The 27,132-nt window shown below is 41.5% G+C and overlaps 1 protein-coding gene across 2 annotated transcripts in view; it reads right to left on the bottom strand.

The window, feature by feature from the left end:
- Positions 1-1,469: 1,469 nt before the first annotated feature.
- Positions 1,470-27,132, bottom strand: part of HSPA12A (heat shock protein family A (Hsp70) member 12A) — a 52,976-nt gene continuing 27,313 nt past the window's right edge. For both annotated transcript variants that reach the window (XM_058028908.1, XM_058028909.1), the window contains 6 exons: positions 14,092-14,263; positions 10,985-11,071; positions 10,329-10,433; positions 9,577-9,835; positions 7,840-7,943; positions 1,470-6,592 (listed from right to left, as the gene is read on the bottom strand). In XM_058028908.1, coding sequence (XP_057884891.1) covers positions 5,958-6,592; positions 7,840-7,943; positions 9,577-9,835; positions 10,329-10,433; positions 10,985-11,071; positions 14,092-14,263 — 1,362 coding nt within the window. In that variant the 3' untranslated portion in view covers positions 1,470-5,957. The remainder of the gene's footprint in view (positions 6,593-7,839; positions 7,944-9,576; positions 9,836-10,328; positions 10,434-10,984; positions 11,072-14,091; positions 14,264-27,132) is intronic.

Here is a 27,132-nt window from a genome sequence, read left to right on the forward strand (position 1 = left end):
AGTCTCTAACTTGAAGGAAAAAAGCACAATACCTTATTGTGACTCTGCATTGATTCCACCACAAAATTGCTTTTGACTGTTAGAACACAGCAAGGCATGAATGAGAACTAATAAAATAGAATTTATTCCTTAAAAAAAAAAAAGAAGTACAAGACTGGCAACAACCAGGCCTGAATTCCAGTCACACAAAGCATCTGCACTTCCCACTAATTTATCCAGGCTGCATCTCTTGAAAACCAAGCAGTTCTTGCACTGAGTAAAGGAATTCTGAACCCATTGTCCCTAAGCCAGAGAGCTGGACAGTGCTGCCAGGGAGGCCCTTTTACAATTTGTTTTATTCCATAACTATTCACATGAATACAAAATCTGCAAATTTCAGTAAGGACTTAGGTGATTTTGTAGAACCAACAACTTACACAAAATCCCTTCTATCAAGATGAGGCTGTAGCTTTAAATCTAAACACACTCCTATGAGAAAGCCCTAAGATTTAGAAAAGTCCAGAGTAAGGACCAAATTCTGCATGCACACACATGAAACTCCACTGGAAGCTTCAGCACTGTGGTAGAACAACGAAAGCAAAATTTGGTTCTTAATGTGTCTCTGAAGACTGTAATTATATTTCCCATTGTACTAGTAACATTAATTGAATGTTTAGCTGAAATCAAGTTCATTACAAGTTAAATACAGTACCTAGCCTATTAGGATGGTGTTTATAATTATAGTCATAAAGCACTTGTAAAACACCTTCATTGCAGCAAATAGGTGGAAGTTGGGTGTAGTGGCTGCCGAAGCCTCTCAGTTCACCCTCTGCATCTTTGCAGCATCATGGACCAAGGTCACCTGTGCCACTGAATCACCTCCAGAGCCTGTGCCAACACTGCTGAATTTCAGAGGGACACGGGCTACAGCTGTTAGCAGAAAAATGTAATACTGCACAAACTGCTGTGCAAGGGTTTTTGCAGGGCAGCTGGACCTTACTGAACCCTAGATCTATAAATACACACATTCTCATGCAAATGTACCTGGATATTGGCCAGCTTATAGGCCTGATAATGAATTTTTAACAACAAAACAGCTTTTAAAAATACAAGACCTAAGAGATTACACCTCTCTTTGATATATCAGATTTTGTATTTAATTTTCTGGCTGACAGCATCATTACAGAAAACGCCTGATCTGCTTTTGGTATTGCCCAAAGTCTTTCTGCCTGAACTCCAACAAACAGCTTACCCAGAGAGTTACACCAGTTTTGCTGGAAGCTGAGCCATGAGCAGCACTGAAGTTCCACCTTGGGCACACAGGTGAACTAAAGCCATACAGATGGCCGGTGTCACTTCTGCTCAGTCACACACATGAAGGAGCACCCAAATTCAAGCATAACCACCACTTGGCCTGCCTCACTTTCATAATAAATTAGGTTTCTTTTTATAGCCATTTTCATAAGAATTGTAGCACCCAAAAAGAGAAATTAGTTTTAAGGTATTTTATTTGACATGATTGAAGACACAAGAACACTCAAGATACAATCCAGACAAGTTGTGAACAGCTCCAAGTATCAGTGAAATCTGAATTTATCTTGCACAGAGGTGAACAAGACCACAATGGTTGGTTTTATAATATAGTTTAAGACTATTTCAAGCAGGTGAGTACTGTGACATTATGCCCAACAACTTTTATACTATTCATCCGCTTAAGCCACTTCATATCATAAATATGCAGCTTATCTTGGCTATTAAATCTCTGCAATATATAATTAGCCTTCTCATAATAATGCATTAAAACTCCTGTATATGAATACTGGTATACTCATACCACTGAAAACTGTCCTAACCACCACTGCACATTTATCATATTCTAGCACAATTAACCATTCCATCACAATTAGCTGCTAAACTTCAGCCTAGAGTTCAGTAACTTGGACCCAAACTTGCAAATTGCTTAGAGCAAAACTCCTGCCAAGACCTTCTGCTTTCCCTATGGATAGCTGGCCTTGTTGTCTTTCCAACACTAAATTGCACAATGTCATCTGAAACCCCTACCAAAAAAATGCTCTGCAGGGGAAGGTCCTGCAAAAGTGTCACAATTACAATTCTAAAAATGCCTCATTTCCTAGTAAATTTCATATAAATTTTACAACCTAACATACTTTATCGAAATGGGCATCCACATGCCTCTTAAAATGTAAAGTTGTTTAATTGGGTTATTGTCTACAGACCACAGCATAATATTCTACTTAACAATTCTAATTCCTTAGAGAGACAAGCTAATTTTCCATTCTGAAAGAGGGCAACAAGGACAGCTGGGAGTTTGTTCAGTAGTTCAGTGCTCTGCAAACATAAGCTTGATAGTGTTCTCACCAGACTGAAGGAGGAAGTGCAAAAATATGCAAACCACGTTTTACAGGGATTTCAGCAATGAGCCCCTGCTTGGATCCAGAAGGGATCTTACAAAAGGTGAACCAGAAAGGGCAGAGAATCTGCTGGGCAGGGAGCTGTGCTTCAGAAGAGCTGCAGAATCCACCTGTGGCCTTCCCTGCAGACAGGCTGGAAACAGCACAAAGCCCACGGGCCACCTGACCCTGCAGATCACCTCCTCTTCACTGGGGGACAGGGGTGACAGCCATTCATTAAACCAAATCCTGTGTTAAGGCCACTGAAAACAAATCTGTGCAGAACTGGACAGATTCAGCTTAACATAGCATGCAAAGACAGCAAAGCCTATTTTTCTGTAATAATTTTGGATTTTGGCAGGTGGAAGTGGTAGACAGAGACTGTGCCTTACCTGCAGCTACAATACAAGTGTGTTGCCTGGCTTCGGGAGGTAGTTTTTCATTTGTTGTTGTTGTTGTTTTTTAAACTAGAGAATACCCTTATTAAAAACCCAAAACCTAGTGAAGAAGCTGTATACCCAGATTTTACAATCTGTTTTTTGGTTTTACAGGAGGATTCATCCATTATTATGAAGAATTGCTGGAGATGGAATGGTCACCATCTGAAACAAAGAAATGAAAACCCCAGCAACAGACTATTGCATTTGTGTGATGTGCTTAGCTGGTATGACTTGCATTGCAGGAAGAATGTTGTATTCTCTGACACACCAACATTTCTTTCCTATTATTATAAGATCGGCCTTTTACATTTCATATCTTACCATCTTTAAAAGCCTATAATTACAGAAGCTGATTGAGAAACTGTGTTATTTAAAATTAACAGCTGAATGAAATCAACAGAGGCAAAGTGCATTTTTATACAAGAAAATAGCACTGTAGAAAGAAAGAGTCTGTACAATATTTAAATATTGTATATACATAAAATTATATTGTTCATAACTCATCTTAAAGTTTCTCTTGTTTGTAAACCATGGAAAGCAGCACACACAAAAAAAATCCCAGTATTTAGCTTTTAAAGCATTTAGCAGGCAGCAGGAAATCGACTGCTAGCAAGCACACTTTGTAATTATAGAAAGTATCCAGCAGGATACTGTGACTAGCATTCTCCATAGTCCTTTATTTATTTATTTTAAAGCTGAATGCAGAACACATTTCCCATTAAATCAGGGAATTCTGCAGGAGACACAGAAAACTCAATGACAAAATGCAGTGGATCAGTTGTCCAGCTCTCTTCTGTGGCAAAACTCCAGGATAAACACAGAAAGTTTAAGTGCAGGATTAGAACATAAATTAATGAAATAACTGTTAAAGCTTTAATCTCCCAAAAGTGTCAGTAATGGATTTAACTCATGCTCAACTTTTTAAAAAGGAAGGTTTAGATTAATAATTAACACTGCAACATTTTGAAAATGTAATGAATTCCAGCAGGTAATCAGGCAGCTCTGTATAAATGCACTGGGAAGTGTCAGCATTTTAGGGTGATTCTACAGGTTGGTACCACTCTGCTAATTTGGAGTGGAATTAGGATTTGAATCTGAAGTTGTCAGTTCATGGTGGATGCAGAATGTAAGTTTCAGAAGTTTTCTTCCTGTACCTTTTTGCAAAATAAAAACTATTCTAGTTGCAAAAGAAGTTTGCCAGGTGAGCATGTTTAAGGAAACATTTGCACTAAGTTATTATTTGGAAAACAAGATGCTACCATGGCCATCAGTGCATTTCTCCTGCATCAAGTGCTCACTGCCAGGTAAGGAATGCTTTATTTAATGCTATTTATAGTTTCATTCTATTGGTTTCTGCCTTCCACTTCATTGGCCACTCAACCCAACCCAGCAATATGTTTTACTGAATTAAAATGTCTGCTACAAAAAAATGTATTACGGTATTTTAGATCTGAATGTTTTGTCTCTTGAGAATTGTTTAAATGTTTCTGGACAGCCACCATCTAGCTGTGCTTCCAAATCTTAACACAGGAATGAAAAAGGAAAAGAAATACAATCACCTGGGGAAGTGCTTGATGAAGCAGATGGGTCAGAGGGATGTTGAGAAATGCAGACAGGAAGCTCATGAGGCTCAGCAAAGGCAAGGGCAGAGTGCTGAAGGTGGCCAGCAAGGAGCCCATGCAGCAGGAGGAGCTGTCTGGGAGCAGCCTGGCAGCACAACCTGCCCTGGCATCGTGGCAGGCAGACACTGAGCCAGGCTGAGCGTGAGCCAACACTGTGCCCCTGCCACAGAGAGTGCCAGCACTGGGAACTGCACTGCCAGCAGGTCAGGAAAGGGATCCTTCCCTGATTCAGCCCTGCTGAGACCATGTCTGAGTGCCAGGAACAGCTCTGGGCTTCCCAGGACAGGAGAGACACAGACACAGCTCTGAGAGCAGCACAGGGCCGTGAAGGGCAGAAGGGACTGGGGGAGCTTTCATGTGAGGAGAGGCTGTGAGAGCTGGGGCTGCTGGACTCAAGGAGGCTCAGGGGATGCTAGGAATGCCTGAGAGCAGACAGGAAAGAGGATGGAGCCAGACTTCTCAGAGGTCTCCAGTGAAGGAGCAAGAAAGAGGCAACACGCACAAATTTAAACGCAATAAATTCCTTTTAAGCGTAAGAAAGAAAACCTTTGCAGTGAGGGTTGTCAAATAAGTTACCTGGAGTTTAGGGATCTTCATTTTGGAGACCATAAAATTGGAAAAAGAAACTTCTTCTGACTGATACTACTTAGAAAGAGAGGTTTTATCAGACAGTCAATGGATGTCCCCCTCAAGCTTAACTACTCTGTGATTCTGTGGTTTCAGATGGAGACTAATAAAAATAAGCTCAGAAGACCCAAAAGAGAAATAGGTTTGTTCTTAATATTATTTTCCAAAGTATAATGAGGGTAATACTAGCTAATTAATTTGACAGTTTGTTCTGAGAACTCTGACAACAACGGCCTTGTTTTCAATGTGGAACAATCAATATTAGGCCCCCAAAACACATATGTATTTCCTAAATATAATTTTAAGAATTTCTGGGTATTTTCTTTACACAGAATTTAAGCAATTGAGATCCTATTTCTTTCAGTCATTAATTTTCAGCACTTTAAATTCTGAAAGCACTGGGCAAAATCCAAAGAATACAATAAAACTACTAATTTGTTCCCATTGCCAGAGGATGGTGCTGTTTAAACAGATATCCCACACAGATACACCCCCTACAACAGCCACGTGGGTTAGTGAGTTTTACTCAGGAGGAAGAGGAAGAAGAACAAGGCAAAGAGATTACAACTTGGTATTTTTTTTAACTAACCTTCAGGACCCAACAATAATCAGTGTTTATTTTATAAAGGTAGATCTTTAAGCATGCATGAGTAACTCGGTAACTTTTACTCCCTCTGGAACTTTTGCTCCTAGAACTTTTTAAGGGTCTTTCAAAATGCAGTCCTTGGTCACCAAAGGACACAAACACAACACACCCCACCTTAGCTGTTCTCATGTAGCCTGCTGAAATTCACGGTGATGACATGACAGACAGAAGTCAGAAAACGGAACAGTGGAAGATCAGTCTCACAAACAGGCTGTGGCGGGGGAAAGGGCCATCAGTAATTTAAGAAATCAATACCGACTTTGACACTTTTAGAGGTGGCAACATCAACAGCCATGGCTTTGATTTCAGTGTCCCCAAACTGCATCAGCGTTTTGATCTCGCGCCGGTTGGGCACGGAGGCGTCAGTCCCCGTGAGATCCAAGCGCAGCGTGCCGCACTTCTTCACGCCGGGCTCGGTGATGAAGCTGACGTTGTCCTGCTCCGAGCTGTAGATGTTGATCACTATCACTAACTGGGAAGGCTTGGCAGGCGTGTAGCTGCGGGTCACAGTCTCTCCCAGGGCTACAGACTGGTCGGCTGAGATGAACTTGTCGAAGACGTCGGTGCACCAGCGCGTGCCGTCCTTGACCAGCAGCTTCTCCGGGGGGTGCTTGCCCTCCACGAAGCGGTTGAGCACCCCCACGCCGTAGGTCAGCGGGGAGCGCCGCACCTTGATGACCGCAGGGTCGAGGCCAAAGAGAACAGCTCCCTTGAGGATGGTCAGCCCCACATCCTGGGGAATGATCACCCGGCACCGGGAGCCAAACGCGCTCTGCACGGCTTGCTGCAGCAAGGGGGACTCGGCGAAGCCGCCCACCAGGAAGAGGAACTTCACGTTGGTCACCTCCGGCTTATCGAACACCTCACCTGAGCAGAAACAGAGAGCGCTCAATAAAATCCACTTTGACAAGGCAATGCAAGTGAAAATGGCAATGTCTGAGTGCTGAGTGTTCCGTGCACATGATCTGAAACTGCCACATCCGTGCCCACGCTGCCACCCCCTCAGCACCAGTCTCACTTCTGTTATCTCTAGTGTATTTCACTATGAATTCACTCACCTCAAACCAAACAACATTTATGGAGTTGGCCTTTAAAACCAACCCTTTATTACATTCCAGATAAATCACTCCATTCCAAATTCACTTATTATTTTTAACCCCAGCAGAACCACAATAAATACCATCTGCAAAAAAATCCCTCTTTACATTTTTACAGATTTTCCTTCTTAGCTTAAGCCCACATCTACTTCCAAGAAATACATGCAATGCAGTTGTAGACTCACTTTTAGTTCAAACAAGTGAGTTATCTGTCACAACTATTGCAGTCCTAGGTGTCTCCCTCCCTGCTCACATATAAGCTGCTCTATACTTGTTGTCTTATTAAGTTCTGAAATTTAGCTAATAATCCCTCACACACGATGAGCAAAGATGGACATTTCTTCCAAACAGTGCTTTAAAACATGTAAAAGCACACTTTTCTTACCACAAGCATTATACTCTACTTGATACTAATTTCATCTTTGGCTAGGAAGACCTTAAATAGTAACTTTCCCAATAAACACATGTCACTTTCCATTACTGGACAAATAAATTCATTGCTGCTTAAGCCATGCCTGGAAGTACTTTTACCATGATGCATCATTTACTATTTGTGCTTTAGAGATGTCAGTGATGGTCATGAACAAATGTGACCTTCCACTAGGGGGGAATGAATTGGAGTTCTTAATAGCTGGAATACTCAGAAATGAGATACAACTCTGGCATAATTTGGTTGTTGCCCGATCCAGAAAAAAGAAAGGCAGAATCTGGGTTTCCCAGTGGATGTCAGCCCTCTGAATGCCTGCAGCCCTGGAAGCATAGAGTAATTGGAACTTAGACAGTAACAGAACTGAATCACACTCAGTAACTAGCACTAGAGCTAGGCAGGAGTATGTGCTCAGGACACATCCCTTACTTTTATTATTTTCCTAGTTGGTCTGTAGAGAACTGCAAGTTTCAGAACTGAATTCCTTGTCAACAACTGGTGAATACCAGGAGTTGTTGCTGGGTAGAAATGGGTGAGTAAAGCTTCAGTTTGTGCTCAGCCAGGAAGTGGAACCCCACACAGATACGTACTCAGGTGCTGAACAATCTGGTCAATCGTAGGTTTGAAAAGAGCATTCATTGCATCTGGGCTCATCCTCAGCATTCCCTGGGAGGACCACTTCACAAAGTCCACACTGCAAAGGAACATGAGGAAGAACATTAAAGCATTGCAGCTGAGCTGTGAAACAACAAGCATTAAACAAATCAATGAGTTTACAGAATCTGCGTGCATTTTCCTTGGAACAAAGTGCTCCACCTCACCCTAGCCCCATACCAACTGCAGTTATGTAAAACTTGAAGGGAGAATTATTATTTTGGCTTGTCTAATTGTTGTTTTCTTTGCCTGATTGCCTTCTGCAGCATTAGCAATGCTCAACTGCTCTCTGAAACAGCTGGCAGTCAATGCAGTGCTCGCTCATCTGAAACAGCACTGATTCATCCCCAGAAGGGCAACATTTAGATTATAGCAGTGGCAGGCCAAAGCCACTGGAAACACACAAGGAAAACAAGCAACTTGGGAAGCCTCAGGAGGCAGAAGAGAGAATTGCATTTTTAATGAGGCATAACATTTATTAAGTGAACACTGGCATTATGCTATTCTACCACTGATACACATCTGTATAGCTCAGTAATCTCCCTTATATTCATGCACATTATATGTTAACCTTTACACTCTTTCTATCCTCTTATCCAATTGATTTCATTTCATTTAAAGGGAGCATTTATCATTTCCTCTAAGATTCACCATTAAGACTACTATTAAAAAGGAGATAGCCTCGTGAGGAGGAGGATTTCCAGAAATTTTTAATGATTACAGAACCTCAGTCTCATTTATAAAGCAACTTTTAGCTGGATTCCAAGTCATTCAAGCTTCCAGTACATTCACCAATAACTTCTGAAAGATATGCAGGAGTTCCAGCCTGCATACTACATTCAACACTGGCTAGTTTAAAAAATTAGGGTACAGGTACTAAATACCAGATCTTCCTCTCTCAGGTCCCAAGCATTCTGTTCCAGATTCACAGGTTCTCTTGCTCATTCTCATTAAACTCCAGGTTTTCCGTAATATGTAACTTCAAGAGATGCAAAATGCCCACTTCTACTTTTTGCTCACTTTCTTTTCTACAGCAGCCCACGATCTTGTCACTTGGAGTGACTTCTTGATACTGAAAATCATTAATTAAGATCTCTGGAGGTGATTATGTCTCCCTGCGTATCAAGTAAATTATCAAACTTGTTAAAGAAGCAAGATAAGAAGCAAAAGCCTGCCATCACCTCAAAAGCTGAATGCTTCCCCTTACAGAGCTTTATGCAATAGCGTATGTATCTTTTCTCCAGTGATCTGATACTGTTAATAACTTCCCTCAAGCCACAAACATGTTTATACATCTCACAACCTTGGATTTTTTCCAGGATCCAGGCTGCTAAATATTAAGGTTCTAGGCAACAAATTCTGTGTTTGATCTGACATTCCTAATTAACATGCAAGAGACCCACAATATACAGTCAAAGAAAGTGATGCAGTGGTGACCTAACAGGTCATAGAAAGTAATACCTGAAAAGTGCAAGTCTTGTACAGAAAAGCTTTTGCTAGAAATTGATGAGAACTTTTCATTCTGGAAACTGCACCGGATGCAACCCCATTTTCTCATCCTTGCACTACACTTCTACACTTATTCTCTGTCACTCCTAATGTAATTAGGGTATTTCAATTATTTGTCTTTGCTACCAGTAGTTAATTCTGCATCCATGTGCTTCTCTACTCACTTGCTTTTCCTCAAGGCATGTTCCACACTGTGCCCTCGGAACTTCTTGTAGTAGTCAATGAAGGAGAAGGGCAGGGTGATGTTCAGGGGGTTGGTCCTGTCGGGAGCTGCCGCCCGCTTGCGGGACTCGAAGGCGATCATCAGATCCACCCAGGCCGCGGGGCGCTTGATCTTAAACTGCTCAATGAAATCTTCCCCAAAGATTTTACACAGCAGCTTCTCAAACTCATAGTCCACACCCAGAGAACCGTATGGGCCACCTGTAGCACAGACAAAACACAGCTTTAATATTCGGGGTATGTTTTAATATTCCTATGATATTTCGAGCTGGCCACACACGCATCAGAACAACACTCTCAGGACTGTCGTAGGAGAAGGTTCACAAGGAGAGGATCTCTGCTAAATGTAACAGTTGGTCTAATACACAACAAGATCTTACCTTTGCCTCACTGTTACTCCTGTATCATCATTGCCACTCTAACATTACCACTATAAATGAGTGATTCAGCCAACCAGCAGCTGGGTTACACCATTTTTGAGTGCTGGTCTCATTTCAGGAAGAACTGTCAATAAAATGCAATAAAGCACACATTTCCTTCACTGACAAGCCAAAACATTACATAAACATGTAATACACCATCTAATTACATAAAGCAAGCAGTGGAAGTGACATTCCATGAGGTGTTAGGGCATGGGTTGGACTCAATCTTAAGGTCTCTTCCAACCTAGTAATTTTCTAAATTCTATGAATACCTGTTGCTTTGTAGAGCTCCTTCAGATGTCCTTCAGGAAGCCTGATCTGATGGACAGTCATGTCCACTGTGCCTCCTCCGCTGTCAACCACGATGTACCGATCACCTGCAATGCCAAGCGGACAGGCCAGGCCCATTTACACCACTGTGAGCACAGCAGCTCACTGCAGTGAGAGCTCCTGAGGGCACCAGATAAGGGAGATAAGGGCCTACAGACAGCCAGCAATGGCCATGCTGAAGACCTGATCTCTGCTAGTATTTACAACACAATGATTGATAACAAACATCAAAGTCAGATGTCAAAAGCTGTTAATGTAACACAGCTGAAAAGTGGGACTGCTCATGCTGCTGGTGTACATCCTAGTGGGCTACCAAATATTATACCATATTTACAAAGCCTGTTCTGAGGAAAATATTCCAGTTGCATGGAATAATATTTCCACTATCACATTAAAAAATCTTTTGTATGCTAGAGCATACAGAATTGCAATTCAGCACTTGTAACTAAGAACAGCACGTGAACTTGTGAATTTTTTCCCTTTCCCCTTTATAACCACCGTGAGAACAATGCAGTGCACAGCACCTTTATGGGAAACACAATATTTGCCCGTAACACAAAACCAGTGAGAGCGAAGTTTGCTGAAGAAAGGACAGTACCTTCCTCCAGCTCAGACCAGATCTCTCCTATGACATTTTCCACCATGAAGGTTCGGCTCTGCCGGTTCCGGCGCACGTGCTCCTTCCCTAGTGGTTGACAGAAAAAAAGTTATTGAGTATAAAAAAGCATGAAGAAATAAAATAAAAAACTGCAGAAAACAAGTGCAAGCAGGCTGACAGATCTGTATGTATCCCTTCTTAACAAATGTACAAAAATTATTGCATTGGGACCAGGAAGATTACAATGCCATTCCTGGAAAGAAGGAAAAATCGTTTACAGCCACCCTGATCTTCCTTGATATTGTTACATATACTTATTTGTCTTTTAATCTATATTAATTACCTAATAGAAAAAATGCAAACTAATTATATATAGTGACAATCTAATAATAAGACAGCTATAAACAGGTCTGACTTGCAGTTTTTCAATGCACTCTGGCTTGCAAAGCGTGTGCTGGTAGCAGAGCGGGGGGCTGGCAGCCAGCTGTGCTCACAGCAGCCAGCTGTGCTCACGGCAGCCTCCACAACCAGCAGGTGGCAGCCCCAGCCCACGCCCAGACAAGGCCCCCACTACCCGGGATGGGAGAACATTCCCACATTTCCAAAAGCCACTGCTCATTTTCAGTGCTCCGGCAAATACGCCTCCCCAGCCTCTCAGGATGTCAGTCTACCCCAAAACAAGCAGCCAGAAGCACTGCTGCTCAGATTAGTCAGAATTGATCTTAAGGACAAGTAAGAATTAGAATTAGTCTTAAGGACACAGTGATCACCAGGGCTGACCCTCAGAGTACTGAAAATATACATCAATTAAAAACTAAGTGCAATCTTGCAATAATATTTATTACTTATTGCAACAACCCATTAACTTACAAGACTTAACTGCTGCTTAGACATTTAAAAGATGCAGAACAGTCTGTCAGGAGAAAGCAGGGTAGTGAGAACCTCTGCTATTTATGCCTCTAAATCAACCTCCATAACTGAACGATCAAAAAAACCTACATTCCTTGTGTTATCATCACTCACCTTCAAAGGCACTTCATAAAACACTACAAGAGAGGCAGCCTGTCATAAGTAGAAATTCTTTCTGAAAATACCAGCATGCAAATCACAGAATGCACTTTGCTTCCTATTTCTGTAGTGCCTGTCATCAGAAAATAGAGCATCAGCTCCACTTGCTCCTGCACCCTCCCCAAGAAGACTCCACGATGCAGAGAAGCTGCCCCAGCCTCAGTTCAGGGACTGGGCAGTACAGGGAGAGCTCAGATGAAGAATTCCATGGCAGAACAAGAACTAGGTCCAAGTGAGGGCCTGTCAAGCTCACAGAAATCAATGGCAATCCTTTCATTCCCCTCTGTGGGCTACAAGTGAACACGAGAGCCAGTCTTTGACTACAGCTGAAGCAAGCTTATCCTTGCTACTATGAACACTAAAATTTCTGTTTTGACTTCACAGCAATAATATGGTCCTTGGAGTGCTTCTCTGTGTTTATGTTTAAAGGGTTTTTCTCCTTAATCTGTTCTCAGCTTGTCTTGGGTGCTTGCCATGCCTTTATGAAATTTTAATTCTAACCCCAAATTAATTCACTCCAAACTTTGTTTTCATTAATTTTGACATTAAACCTTTCTCATCCCCAATAGCTTTTTACCATACAAAGTCAAGAATGAGAGTGGTACCCCCACCCAAGAAAAAGCCCATTAGCAGAAATCCATGATCTGCCAGATTCTGCCCAGCTCCAAAACCTTAACCAGATAAACTCCTTTATTATTTTCCCAGAAGCAAATCCCTGTGTTGTCTGAAAGTGAGTTCATGTAACATCACATGGAACTGGAACATTTCAGGGCACAAATGAGGGGGACAGAAGCCAAGGGGCCCTGAAGGGACAGAATCCTGAAAACAGATTGTGTCCTGTACTTTGCGTGGGCCTCCAAACACTGAACACATCTGACAAGTGCTGGCTGGGAGAGCCATGGATTGGAGAGAATGATGTAGTCACTCTGCCTAACAAAAAAAAAAAAAATGTTCTGGTAAGTGCAGGAATAGCTCTACTAGCTTAACCTCCCACTTGTCTCTACAGTTTTGACCTAGCAAATGTGCTAAAACACAGACTCTTCTGAGAAACTCCTTCTAGGATAGACTGACACACTACCATCAGTATCAGGGCTACTGTTACAATTCACAGAGATATAGGGAAATATGCACATTAAGCAGCTATCAGATCTTACTGCTGCAGGCCATTTTCCTTTCTTGTTTCCTCTTTTTGCCTCCAGTTTCAGTAGGCTGCCAAGCTCAAAAAACTCTGCTGATGAAGGATCTTCTGTCAAGTGACTTACAGTGCTCCAATCTGTCCCTCCCCTTCAAACAGTGACAGCAGCAACAGAACCCACCTCAATAAATCAGAAGTGCATTATCCAGCTGCTCTTCAACATGCATATAAATTCACTGCTACATTCCAATGCCATGTGTTCCACTGAGTATTGAAAGTCATTAATAGTATTTCATAAAGATGACATCAAAAAGCATCTTCCAATACTTGGGAACACCTCAGACTAATTGTTTCATTGCAGATCCAGTTATTTAGCACTGCCTCAAAAATGCAGATAATCAAACACATAACTGCTTCCAACAAATTAAATAAAAAAAAATGATCCAACATGAAGTACTAACTTAAATTAAGGCAGAAAAATACTGTTGTGAAAATACTAAAAGACTCCCACAACATCCAAATAAAGACAAGACAAGCTACCTGCATGCTAAACTTCAAGTGTGTATTAAGAAGAAATTGTTCCCTGTGAGGGTGGTGAGGGGTGCCCAGAGAAGCTGCAGCTGCCCCATCCCTGGAAATATCCAAGGCCAGATTGGAGCAATCTGGTCTAGTGGAAGAGAGTTGGAACTAGATGATTTTTTTGAGTTTCTTTCCAACCCAAATCATTCTGTGATGTCCGCTGGATCAACATATAAACAAGTCTAACTATGGTAAGCAGCAAAAAAAGTTTTTAAAACAAACTGATGCCAGCCTGAAACATTTCAATGGAACAACAAGAAAAGGTGAGAAAGCAGCCCTGGGGGACAAAGCAATGAGAATCTGCAAAGTGAATGAACACAAGTACCCTGTGTAAATCCAGTTCCAATAGTGTCACTCGGGCTGTAGCCATTGACAGGTGCCCTACTACTCAGGTCTATCATCTGGTGTAGGCGCAGCTTTCGGCAGTAGATAGAGGCAGCCTCGGGCTCCAGGGCAATGATCAACTGCTCGGGGTTTTCAGGAGAAGCCATTCCTGCCTGTGAGAGAGAAGGGATCAGAGAAGTGGGGAGGGGAACCCTGCAGCCCCTGTCAGCACAAGGCTGCCCCCAGCCCCTGGGCTCCGCTGGCTCGCCCTGCAGAGCTCGCCCCAGCCAGGAGCTGCTGCCAGGGGAAAGGTCTGCCCTGGGAACTGTCCTGCCCACACTGCACAGCACAACTGCACGGGCTGTAACAGGGAGGGTTGCATGCACTTACCATGCTAAGTGGCTAACCGAGCACTTGTGTACATGACAGGTGGAGAAACGAAGGAAATCGGTTTGAAACCTGCAATAATTGGCCTAAAATCTGAACTCGATTCTAATTAACTTGGGCCCCAGCCTCCTTTCAGCCTCCTTTTGCCTCTCCTCGCCACAACAATATTTTAAGTATGTCTTTATGTCCCAGATATTCACAGTCCCTGCCAAAATGAGGTTCCTGCACTGTTTAACTGTATAGGAATATAAAATACACTTTGCCAGTAATGCATCTTCTGTCTTACAACCAACATTTTCTATTCCAAAATGCTTTAAAGTACATTTGCTTTTATACCATCTTCAAAATGCTCAGTATATTCAAGGAGACAAAATACAACAGGGCAGGTTCCCTAAAATGTAATGCGAACAAACCTAAAAATAATACCACATTATAAAATCAGTGTTTGCCATTCTTTCTATTTTCTTACTGGATTTTCAGCCGTCAGACACAGGTATTTTCAAAAAGCCACAAGTTCTTATGTAACTACATCACTCTCAAAACTGGGCTTAAAGAAAAATATTCAAAGAACAGTTCACAAAACTCAGTTTTAATTTCTTTTTCCCAGTACTTCTGCCTACAAAATAAGACAACTTTCAATTCTTTCTGCCAACTTTTGGGTTACTTGCTATTACTTTTCAGTTAAGTGCCTGAGCAAACAAATAAAACAAAATGAACATTTTCCTGCTTTTCCACAGTCAGTCTTCCAGGCTTCAACTAATACACACACACACACACGCGCGTGCGCACACTGTGGTGTCTCTAGAGCATCCCCAAAAGAAGGACTGGAAAGGACATGGAAAGTCTGCAGACCTGGACTGGAATTTGGCTCCCTTCATACAGCTACACTGTGGGCTGTGGGAATTGCTGCCTCATTGACAACTGCAGCCAGAAACTCAAAGTAAAGTTGGTTTAAAAAGCAGTACCAGGATAAGACTTGAGACACAAAACTGTCCTTCATATTTACTGACTCACTTTACCCTCTCCACCCTAATAAGTAACATAAACAGATTCTGAAGAAAACATTTACCTCACTGTTGGTAACAGAAAAAAAAAAAAAAGGCAAAACAACAACAAATAAGTTTTAAAATTAGTTGAGTTAAACTCTTAAATCATGGTTGCTCATTATTTTACAAGCACACCATGACTGGGATTATGGTCACTTTACAGCCTTTATTGCTGTTGGGCAAACCTTTCTGCTTCAGTTACATCCACTGGACCAAACAGCATGATCCAAAATTAGCAGAACTGTGTGGGAAGGAAACTATTGAACAAATACTGCACAATTTTAAACCTTGCCAGCTCTGTAGCAGCATGTATTGAAAAAAACATTGTATCATAAAGAATGTTTGCAACCAAACTTTCAAACTTTGGAAAACAGATTGACATCAGCCAGAGTAACCCTGAAATGCATAAAAAGAGCATCAATTAAGCACAGACTCTCCTGCCATCACATCACTTGCATGTGAGCATGCTGGCAGAAGCAGCCCTGGAGCTGTACTGGGGATGAAGATGTGCCTTAGGACAAACCCAGTCCCTCCTGTGACCCATCTGGATGCTGCAGGCACAGGCAGGGCTGGGTTCATGCCAGCTCACTTCAACATCACTTATCTCCAGCTGGGCTTTTCCACACAGGAAGTTTTGGTTTGTTGCACTGGAAAGAGCAACATTCCAGATATGAATCAATACTGGGGTCCCTGACAAACAGATTTGTCTGATCTGCTCAAGAATTCCACAAATGTATGGTGTCTGCACACAAACTGTCTGTGCCTTTGGAGTTTTGCTAAAAGCCAAATCTGGCTCTTGCTGCAGCTCTAAGGGCAGCACCTCCTGCTCTATCCAGTAAGGGCTTGGAGAATAAATAGCTCCTGACTACCCTGCTTCAGTTTTTACTTGTATTAAATCCATTTCCATGTTGTGTGAGAGCTCTGAATCTGAGCAGCAAGTGGGGTTTTTTTTCACTATCTAGCAATGTGGATGAACTCAAGAGTGCTCAATCTGCCCCTTGTACTGGGCATGTCAGCAGCACAGACATTCTTAGTCTCAGGCTAACCTAAGCACTGAAGACAAAACTGTATTTTAGGGAAAAAATAGTTTGTTGCTAAAGATATTAAATGCAAAGGCTACAACCTAAAGCATTTGCAGAGGTGACAAAACCTGAGTTGCACACACATGGAATGCACTGGTATTTCCAAACTGGAGGTGGTGGTGGGGAGAAGACTGTATTAATTGCCAAATCATCTGTTCTAGGGGGAATTTTAGTACAAACTCCCAAGGCTGGTCCTGCTAAAAGCAAAGAGTAAACCATTAACAATAACATTTGCTTCCTCCCCTCCTCCAGCAGCCTGTACTATGAACTTTTCACACTGCAGCCAGGAGAGGAAGGCAGTGACCTGCAGCGGATGGGCTCGAGCTGTGTGCTCAGACCCTCCATGCACAGCAGATGCTATTCCTGCTCCTTTTTCTCCCTAGCTATGATTTCAACATACCCAAAGTATCTCCTGAGGAAAACATGCAACTGAAATGACAGTTTTTAACAGTTCAAAGCACAGCTGATCCTAACAGAACCTCATGGAGAAACTGCTGAGGTTTTGAGTTTAAAAGCTTTTCTTACAGAGTTTGAAGGGCCAGTTACAATGAAGAGTGTTGCTTCACATCATAAAAAGACCATACAGAGACTCTTTTACAGTAAAAGGCACAAGGCATCCAACACATATTTTATATGTAGACACAAATATATACACACATATATATTCACATATAAAAATATATATATATGTGTATGTAGCAATCAATATTTCATGCCTCATGTATACAGTATTTCTACTTAAAACATGAAAGAGAGCATATTACATATATATCTATACATCTATACACAGCACAGAGAAAATGGGACAGGGGGAGATGATAAAGAAACATGAGCACATAAATACTGCTGGGGAGGAATGGAGCAATGAGGTTGTTTTAATCCAAGCTCCAAGAGCAAGACTTAGGCAGTGCATCTGTCCCATCATTACGGCCAAGGGACAGATGGGAGAAAAATATTGAGCATGCAGAGAAAGAGGAGTGGAAACAGCAGGCAGCCAACATGAAGAAACAGTGATGCATTTGTTAAAATTATTAATTGCAGGCATTTGGGAATTTGCTGTGTTTTTCACTTTCTGCTTTCTGTCTGCCTCACTCCGTGTTCCTGCCCACTGCTGCCCAAGCACTACTGCAATAAACACCAGGGATTCACAAGTTAACAGGCCTGAGCAGGGCAGATCTAAACAATGTCTCAATATTCAACAATTTAGAGATCATTCTGGCAGTGGGACAGACACACCAATTTGCTTTTGCCCAGGACAGCTTATAGCAGAGCTTAGAACAGAGCAGTGTCGTGACTGCAGCCTGCTAAGGAATTTTCTTGCTCCCATAACCCTCCCTAGCAGTCATCACTTATGGAACATGAAGGAAGCAGAGAGCAGTTTCCCCAGGAACACAAAAGTGGAAAACTCATCATGGGATTACAAAAATTATTTGAGCACAAAAAAATTTCTTAAATCAATTTGCAAGATATTGCTGCATTTATACACCTGGAAGAAGCAAAGAACACTATGAAAAGAACTGCTCTAAAATTCAACTTTGCTCATATGCCTGAGGACTAGGATTTCATTTTTTGACAAGAGAACTCCCAGACCTCACTCCCTCCAGTAGCACAGGTCTGTGTGCTGGTGCCAATTCATTGCTGCTCATTTGCCAAGATGCATCATGGACAGCAAACTTCAAAGCACTTCAAAGTCCCATGTAGTGGAGCATAAATAATTTCACCATCCAGATGCAGGTGAATTCTCACCCTGGCCACCAGCTCTGTTTTTATGGCCAGAGAGGTGTCACCAGGAGAGAGCCACAGCTGACCACAACACATTCCTGATTCCCTGAACAGCATCAGCTGCCAACTGCTGGAGTAATTCACCACCAGCAAATACTGAGGTCTGGACTGCAGCTCACTGCAGCAGCCTGAGCACTTCAGAGAAGTGTTTTCACTCACTCCACATGCTGCGTCACCATTGCTACAGATTAAAAGATGCTGCTATTAAAACCCAGTCTCACATGCCACAACACACAGCAAAAAAAAAAACCAATGCCCTTTTAGTTCTTTTTACCATTTAACATATATGACATTAAAGACAGCACTATAACAGAATATTCCATGTAGTCAGTCTTTTTAAGGTAGGCCTAGATGAAAATGTCCCATCTCTGAATGCTGCTGTAATTAGAAGCATCAGCATTTAGCTGCAGTTCTCCACAGCCGGACAGAACACCAGTGTGTTCTTTATTTTTCACACCACAGTGACCTCAAAAGAAGTACAATGTCAGGAAATCCACCATGTTTGACAAGGTACCTGTTTCCTATTCCTATCCTTGCAAGTTATTGAGAGCAACAGGTAAAGTTCTTTCTTTTGGTTTTTCAGAAAGATAGATCAGATATATTTTTAATGGGGAAAAAAAATAGCCTGACCACTGATTTATAACACAAGGAACATGCCTTACATGGAGTGCACCTGTTCTTTTGAGTTATAAAATTTATTAAAAGAACTGATTGGATGAATTCTACTTTTTACCTGCCTTGATATATTTTGTAGTCATTTAAAACCTGATTCACTACTGCTGCAGGGCTGGAGGAACCGCATTCTCAATTAATAAGGCATTTCCAGATACAAAAATGTAGCATAAATAAAATAAACAAATAAACACATAAAAGGAAAGATAAAAAGAGCCAGCCTCATCACACAGTTGGAAAAACAAGGCACAGAGACTAAAAGGCTTTCCTTAGGGAAAAGGAACCCACAACAAGGTGGGATTTCCCTCCACAACCCCAGAACTCCAATTCAGAGTCACAGGCAAATGGTACTCTTCTCCAACCAGGTTCCATTTCTGCTGTGGCATGGGGCACATGCAGAAGCTGCAGGAACAGCTTCACCCATCACCTCCACAGCCTTGGGTCCCACTCTCCTCTCCCACTTTGTCACCTCCACCAACTGCACTGCTTTAATCACTGCTGAAGCAATGCTGCAGACCAGACAAGTGCAAGGATCCATTCTTCTGGTCGGCAGGAATGACCTTTTAAACCTGTTTTACCACTACAGCCCCATTTGTAAGCATCAGAGATAAAATTTAGAAGTTGAATCCCATGAAACAGCTCTGTAAAAACAATGGGGTTCATTAGGAAACAAGGCTCTAGAGGACAACATCATTCAGCCAGAACAAGAGAAGCTGAGAATTAACATCAACATTTTCCTATTTCCAAGATACTTATCATAATTAGTAACAATAAGAAAGGCATGATTGCAAGTTAAGCACTGTGCAGGCTGCATGAGAAAGTGTTGTGAGGCTGAATCAAGGCAAGACAAAAACAGTGGCTGGAAATTAAGTGCCTTGTGAAACTTCCAGTGTTTAAACTAATCAGTTCATTGTGTTAAGGGCTTCATGATAACACCATCCACTTAGTGCCTTGGGAAATGAGCTCCTCTAATCCTCCTCCTTTTTCACTAGCTAGCACTTTCTCCAGTCCTATGGCATCAGACTGGGATGTCACAAATAAACCACTGAGATCTAATTATGGAGGCAGAGCGTGCCAGGAAAGAAGATGAGCAACATGGGAAAAGACTCCCAGCATTATCCCAAAGAGGCACTGGAGGGGAAGCAGGGCTGGCAGGGAGTGGGGTGAGTGGGTACCACAAAGCTCCAGGAAAAGCACAGTGAATGCACTTTCACTGCATCCTCAGCCTGGAGAAATTAAAAAAAAAAGTTTGAAACTCACTACACCATCACATAGCCTGATGCTTTGCCCTTAGACTTCAGAGAGATGAGGAGTGCTGCAGTACAGGAAATATTGTGGGTAAATAGAATAGACTGAGGTCAGACAGCCCAGTTAGCTCTGCCCACTTATCTCTTCAAAGACAGATTCTTAAAATTGCTCAACAGCCACAAAATAAACAGGATTTTCAAAGATTCCTCTCGGTGACCACAGCAAAGAGCTGGGTTTGCCAAAGGCAGGAGGAAGAACTGCTGGGTGCTTCCCTTCTTTCAAAATTACATACTTTGGATAGAAGAGCCTAGATGAAAACTGAATATTGACTTTTTTTTAAAAATCCAATCAACACAATGTTTGGGTGGCAGTTGATCCTGCAAAGATCTGACATCTACAATGTCAGAGGCATTTTTTGCTTCACAGAAACAAGAGCATTTTGCTTTCTCTTAACATTCACTACACAAACATGCACATACCTAACAGATATACATGAATGCACACATTTTCACACTGTTACTGCTGGCTGAACTAAAATCAGGCTTGTGGCACAGGCTGTCCTTCATCCTAGCCTGATCAGGTGTCACTGATACTTTGCATTTCACAAGTGAGAACATTGTGGATAACTGTCACAACTGCAGAATTCTTTCAGTGTCAGCTTCCCCATCTGAACAGCTCAGGGACAGGACAAAGATACTCATCCCTCTGTGAGAAAACTGCTTGAGAAAGCATAAAGGCCATCTCAGGCTGTGGTAAAACAGTAGTAACTTCATTTTGCAGACAAGAGGAACACAAGCTATAGAAGATGAAAAAGCCACTAATGGAGGGGCACAAACTGGAAGCTAAGAGACTCCTGTAATAGTTTTCATTTACTCACTCCACACAAATATAAGTGACGAAATAACATGAAAGGCATAAAAGGACGAAATCCAAAGTAAAAATCAGCCTTTAAACCTTCCTTGGGATTTTGGTTTTATCCTGAGAAGGCTCTTTTGGGGCTTCAGATATTTTTCCCTTCTGCCATGAGTAAGCAAATACTACCACCATGTATTTATACACTATTTCTCTGCTTTTAAAATAACAGGGTGTAGGCTTGGCAGTGCTTTCTGAATTCCCAGGGCTTGACCATACCAGAAGCCTGTATAAAGGAACTTAACCCACAGAAAATTCACAACCTCCCCACAGTTTCCACCTGGGCCAAACCCACTGCTGCTCCCACTCCAGCAGGGAACTCAAGCTGTGAGCTCTTGTGAAGGGTTTGTGGGTGAAATCCTCCCATCTGCAGCCAATCAGGACAGATGGCAATAAGGTACCTCACAGTGGCACCTGTACAGCTGGTTTGGTGAGTGTCCATCACTGGACAGCACAGAAATTAATTCCAATTTATAGTAACACTACTCTCCCTTTATAGTTGTGCATGACCATGCTGAAGGACCAAGAGGCTTAGGTTAACATTTTACTTAGAGTTAAAACCAGTTTTATAGTGAAAGAAACTCTTGTAGGCCGAGGAGCAGTTAACAGCTGCCTGCAGCTCTCTGAAGGGCAGGTCACAATTTTTCTCAGTCTTGCCAGGAGATACAAGGAGGGACAAAAGCCACATACTGCAGCTTGTGGGCTCCAAACTGTGTGCTGAAACCCCTTTTTTACTAAGATGGTGATGCAGCACATAAATAGCTGTTCATCCAAGGCTGTCCTTGGAGAGCTTAAAGCTTGACTCAATAAAGCCACTGCTGACCCAGGGTAGCAATAACCCTGCTTCACCTGGAAGGCCAGGCTAGATAATCTCCAACCAACACTTCCACTGAATGCTTCCATGACTAAATGTTCCAGGTATCCTACACTAGGAAAGGCCAGAACTGCAGGAAGGAATCCTTCCCAAAGGCTAATAACCTTCACACTTTTTCTCTCCTTGTCTTTGTGACTCTGGTGTCAAATCCTTGTGTGTATCAGTGAGAGGGAGCCCATGGTATCTGACAGGCTGGCAGCAGGACCAGACTCACTGCTGCAGCTATTCAGGTCCTCACAGGTTTCTGTATGAAAAGTAATTAGAACTTTTGTTCAAGTGTCTTGGAATCAAAAGGAAACATTTATCACAGCATATTTATTTTATTTTTAAAGCTAAAAATATATAGAGCACAACAGCCTCAAGCAGTCCTGTAATCCTAAACATCAGCCATGAGCCACATGAAAAAAAGTGATGCAACATAAGGAAAGCAGTTGGTTCAATGCATCAGGGGTGCTCAAGTTGAGTTTACAACACTAACACAATCTGCACTCAAAAAAATTACCTGCCTCAGTCCAGGGTCTTGCCAGAGAAGGAAATGCAGTTCCTAATTCTCTAATTCATTAGTTGTAGAGGTAAAAATGGACTTTATTCTTAAAAACATGAGGATACAAATAGCAGACATGGACTTGAAACCCAGCTTTTGCATTCAGCTCTGCCACAGGCTTCCTATATAACATTTTGTAAATCACTAAGAACAAATTTTGTGAAACAACCCACTAATGAAAAAGCATCAACTTCTGAGTACCCAAATCAATACTAAGTTTTTCAGTGGAGCTGTTGCTGAAGATTGCTGGAATGAGGGGTGCTCAGGCTCTGAATAATCACCCTGGCTGTCTGTGCATGCACATACCTGATCATGTCACTTAGCCAGTCACTCTGGGCCAAAGCAGAACCCATTTGATATTTCACTTCTGTTTGCTAACCAGTCAGTAAAGCTATTCCTGTGGTAAGAAATAACATGGAACAATTCTCCCCCTTAATGGCTGCCTAGAAACTATGGCATTATCTCATTTTGAAAAGCAAGAGAACAAATGGGGCACCTGGAACCATAATGAAGTGTGACTTTTATTTTCAGAACACTTAAAATAATGAATGTGTGGAGCTGCACTGGCTGTAGCCAGAACTGCTGCATTTGTGTGGCCACTGATTAGATGAAGCAGTTTGTTACAGACAGCTAGGCTGTCTGATTGAGATAAATGCCTTTGCTAAGCACAGCCAGACTGCCTCAATTTATTCTTCTGGTGTTGCTATTACCCAGCTAAGAGTACAAATTGCTTTACCTGAGCATTTCTATACTTTGCATTTTATACATTACTTTCATTATCTATTCTTTTATTTTCAATCTGAGCCTGGGATTCTTTGGAACTGTAGAAACTGTTTGACTCTATTAGTAAAATATATACTTACCAGGTCTTTTGGATTTTGTATTACAATATCCCCTTTTTAATTTATAAAACCAATTTTTTTTTCTTTTAAGAAGAAAGATGCACCATAAGGCAGAAAATATCTGAATTATGACCACTGGCTACCAATCATGAAGCAGCACTTTCGTTTACAATTCACGGAGAAGGTTCTGGAGTTTACCTGTGCCTATTTGACAAAAATCTTTTATTAACTGCTCATAAGAAAGATAACTTCTTGCTACACACAGGCCAGGCAGAAGAGTTCTGCATCATGAGAGAGAAAAGGATTTCTTGTATTTGTGAGACATGACAGAACATCAGTAATTGCAGCAAACCTTACTTAGGACATTGGATTCAGTGTATCACATTTTGGTCTCAGAAGCAATCCCAAACACAATTTTCCAAGCAGAGGAATCTTGGATCACTTTTTAGGTAAGTAACAACCACAAGAGACTGAATTCACCAACATTTTTCTTCACACAAATTGCTTGTTTTGTTGTGCCCTCAAAAAGTTTCTCAGGTATTGGGACTAGAAATAAATCCAAATTAGCATTACTAAAGCTGAGTTACATATTGCTGAATGATAACAAGTAGAAGTCATGGTTTTTGATAAGTTGACTGGGACCACAGTGGCATTTGGTCCATATTTCTCCAGGGTGATGCTGCAGCTCCTTCCCAAGGGACTCTTGTCACAGATCACATTTGGGCAGTAACTGAAAGCTTAGCTCCAAAATGCATTACCAAGAATTTTTTGCTGCATTACATTATATCCCCCAAGGTGCAGGAGAACATTACTTGCAAGTTTGATGAGTAGCGTGCATTAGAAAAATGAAGCCATTAAATTCTCATAAGCTTTTCAATTTTTAATGTTATAAAACTCTAGAAATGCTTTTTGTACCCAGGGCATGCACCAGTTACCACAACAGCAAAGCCTGACTCTCCCTATTCAAGTCTTCCTAACGTCTCAGGCTCTCTCCTTCCCTTTTTGTAGAACCAGCCTCATTGTGGCTCCTTATGGCTCAGGCTGATTTTACTGAAAAGACACAAGTGGCCCTTACTGACAAGGACCTGTACTGAGAAAAATGCTGCTTGCTATTTTCTGTAAGATGGATCTTGTCCTGTACCTTGGGCATGCTCATTTTGCCTTAATACTTTTCACTACAGTTCCAATTTCAGCTCATATTTCTTTTCTTTGTAACTGAATATTGGCATCTAAGATGTCTTTCAGACCAATCTATTGACCCTCTCTATGAATTTATTATAATCCAACCCATTAGTTTCAGACTCTGTCCACATTGAGTTACATTTGTGGGTTTCTATCACTCCCTAATGATTGTAGTTTGCAGCCTTTCAGACCATCATTTTCTTTTTGGACTGGTAAATGTCACCTAGCACAGCCTTTCTACCAGGCAGAATGAAGATTCTATTTTTTGGCTGTTTCTGTTGCTTTCAGTCAATTTTTAAGAATCTGAGAAATGTGTTTCAAAACTTTGTAAGAGACAGGCACAGATTGACTCTTACAGAGAATGCTATGAAAACTCTTGTTTTACTTGTTTAGCAAAAGAAAAAACTCCAAATGCTCTAACTTGTGCCCCAAAAGTGGACAAACAGAAATGTACAAAATTGGATTAGCAGATGCCTCTGCCTTCCTGGCTGAGGAACTCAAACGTGTGAGCAGAGATCAATGAATACACATTTTTCCACTCTGTAATCTTCACCCCTCAGTTAGTTATCATTTCCTGATTAAGCACAGCTATAAGATGCAGAATTTTCCCCAACATTACCCAATAAACAATTTAATCCTCATAATTAAAAATATCTTAACATCACAAAAGTGAAATCAGAGACTTAACAGACCCCCACAATCGTTCTTGTGTTAACACACTTCTGCCTCACTAACAAGTATTGTTTCAGAAAAATAAGCAGCTTCCCAGTGCTGCTTACACCTTCTTAGGCAGCTTGTAGCAGAAGTCTGACCCCTACACAAATAAATTTTAGCTGCATGTATTTTATGTACAGAACAGACTTATGAGGGAATAAGAGTAGCTTCAAAAATTTCAATCTGATTAAGCCTCCCAAGCCACCTTTTAAAAATCAAATATACTTCATGTCATGTTTTTATTAGTAAGGAATTTCTTGTGCTGTCACATTATTCTCTTGCCAAGTTTGCTTATTTTTCTCAGAAGGTTTCTCCAGAGTAAAGCAATATTGATCAATGTAATGTCACTGACCCCAGAACACAATGTGTTAAATAATTCTCATTGTGCACATTCCATGACAAAACTGATGTGAAAACAATAATAAATGTTCAGCATAGGAGCTGGTTAAATAAAGCCTCTGGAATTTTAGGGTCACATGCTTTAATCCTATAACCTAGACTGCCTCTCTTTGGTTTATATGAACTTACCATGCAAATGATTTTATTTGCTATTTGTAATTGAAAAATAAATCTACTTCAGAGTTCTAGAACTCAACTTCAAAACTCAAGAGTTCATATTAAAAAGAAAAGAACCCTCACTATTATCTCAGGCTAGACCACCTGAATGATGTTTGAAAGCCCAGACAGTATTTTGGGCAAGCTTATGAAAATGCACCAGCCTTCCCTTTCTTTTCCCCTTCTCCCTAAGTGCATTTGTTATGCCATGTTTTACTTTCTTATCTCACAGCTTCTGCATTCACATCCTCCTGTCACACTCCACATTTTTCCTTAAGACTTTGTTCCTATTAGCATGTCCAGCCTGCAGATTCCAGCTATGCACTTCCTGTGCCCAAAGAATGTGAAGCAGAACAACAGACACAGAAACAAGAAAAGTTGATGCTATTCATGATGTCTTATATTTAACCAGTGGGGAGAATAGCAAATATTACTATAAACCCTGAAAGTCATTACTAAAGATGTAGTGAATTAGTGTGCAATGCTCACTAATCCCAGCAGACATGTTCTGGGAAAAAAACCTTAAAGCTAAGTGAGTCCTAGAGAGTTAACACTCTGCTCTTGTCACAGAGCTCTCTCCAGTTCAGACCAGACCTCAGCAAGTGTCCCAGAGCCTCAGAGCCATCTCTGGACACATGAGAATGAAACACGAGGCACAGGAAAAAGCATCTGTGAACTGCCATTCAGGAATAAAGTAATTTTGATTCAGCAAAATAATTTGTAAAGACATGCAACTCTGTACAGCCTGCCAGACTGAGTCCCTCAGAAGGCCCCAGAGAGAACAAACAAACACCTGCTTCAAAGAGGTAGTAACTCAGCTATAAAAATTGTTAAGGATACAAAAAGCACAAAAGATGGATACAGATAGGGCAGGCAGAGCAACAGCAAGAAGCAATGAGTAGTTTTCTTTTGTAAGCGGGTTAATCACAACCAAGTTTTTGTAGGCATGAAAAAACCCAGCATCTTAAAAAGAGTTTCAGAAGAGTAAAGTAAGTAAGCAATAGAGATCATGCAGCTTATGCCTGAGATGACACAGGTGGAGTCAAATGTGGGCTGATTCCCTGTCAAATGCAAGGCTACAAAACTCTTTTGGGGCAGTACTCTGAAGAGATCCAAACCAGGCCAGACTACAGCTGCTGAAGCCAAGGAAATGATGTTGCAATAACCAAGATGCAAAATCACTGACAGCCTGGATGACAAAG

The sequence above is a fragment of the Melospiza georgiana genome, chromosome 8 (assembly GCF_028018845.1).
Source record: "Melospiza georgiana isolate bMelGeo1 chromosome 8, bMelGeo1.pri, whole genome shotgun sequence".
In the NCBI taxonomy this organism is placed as follows: domain Eukaryota; kingdom Metazoa; phylum Chordata; class Aves; order Passeriformes; family Passerellidae; genus Melospiza; species Melospiza georgiana.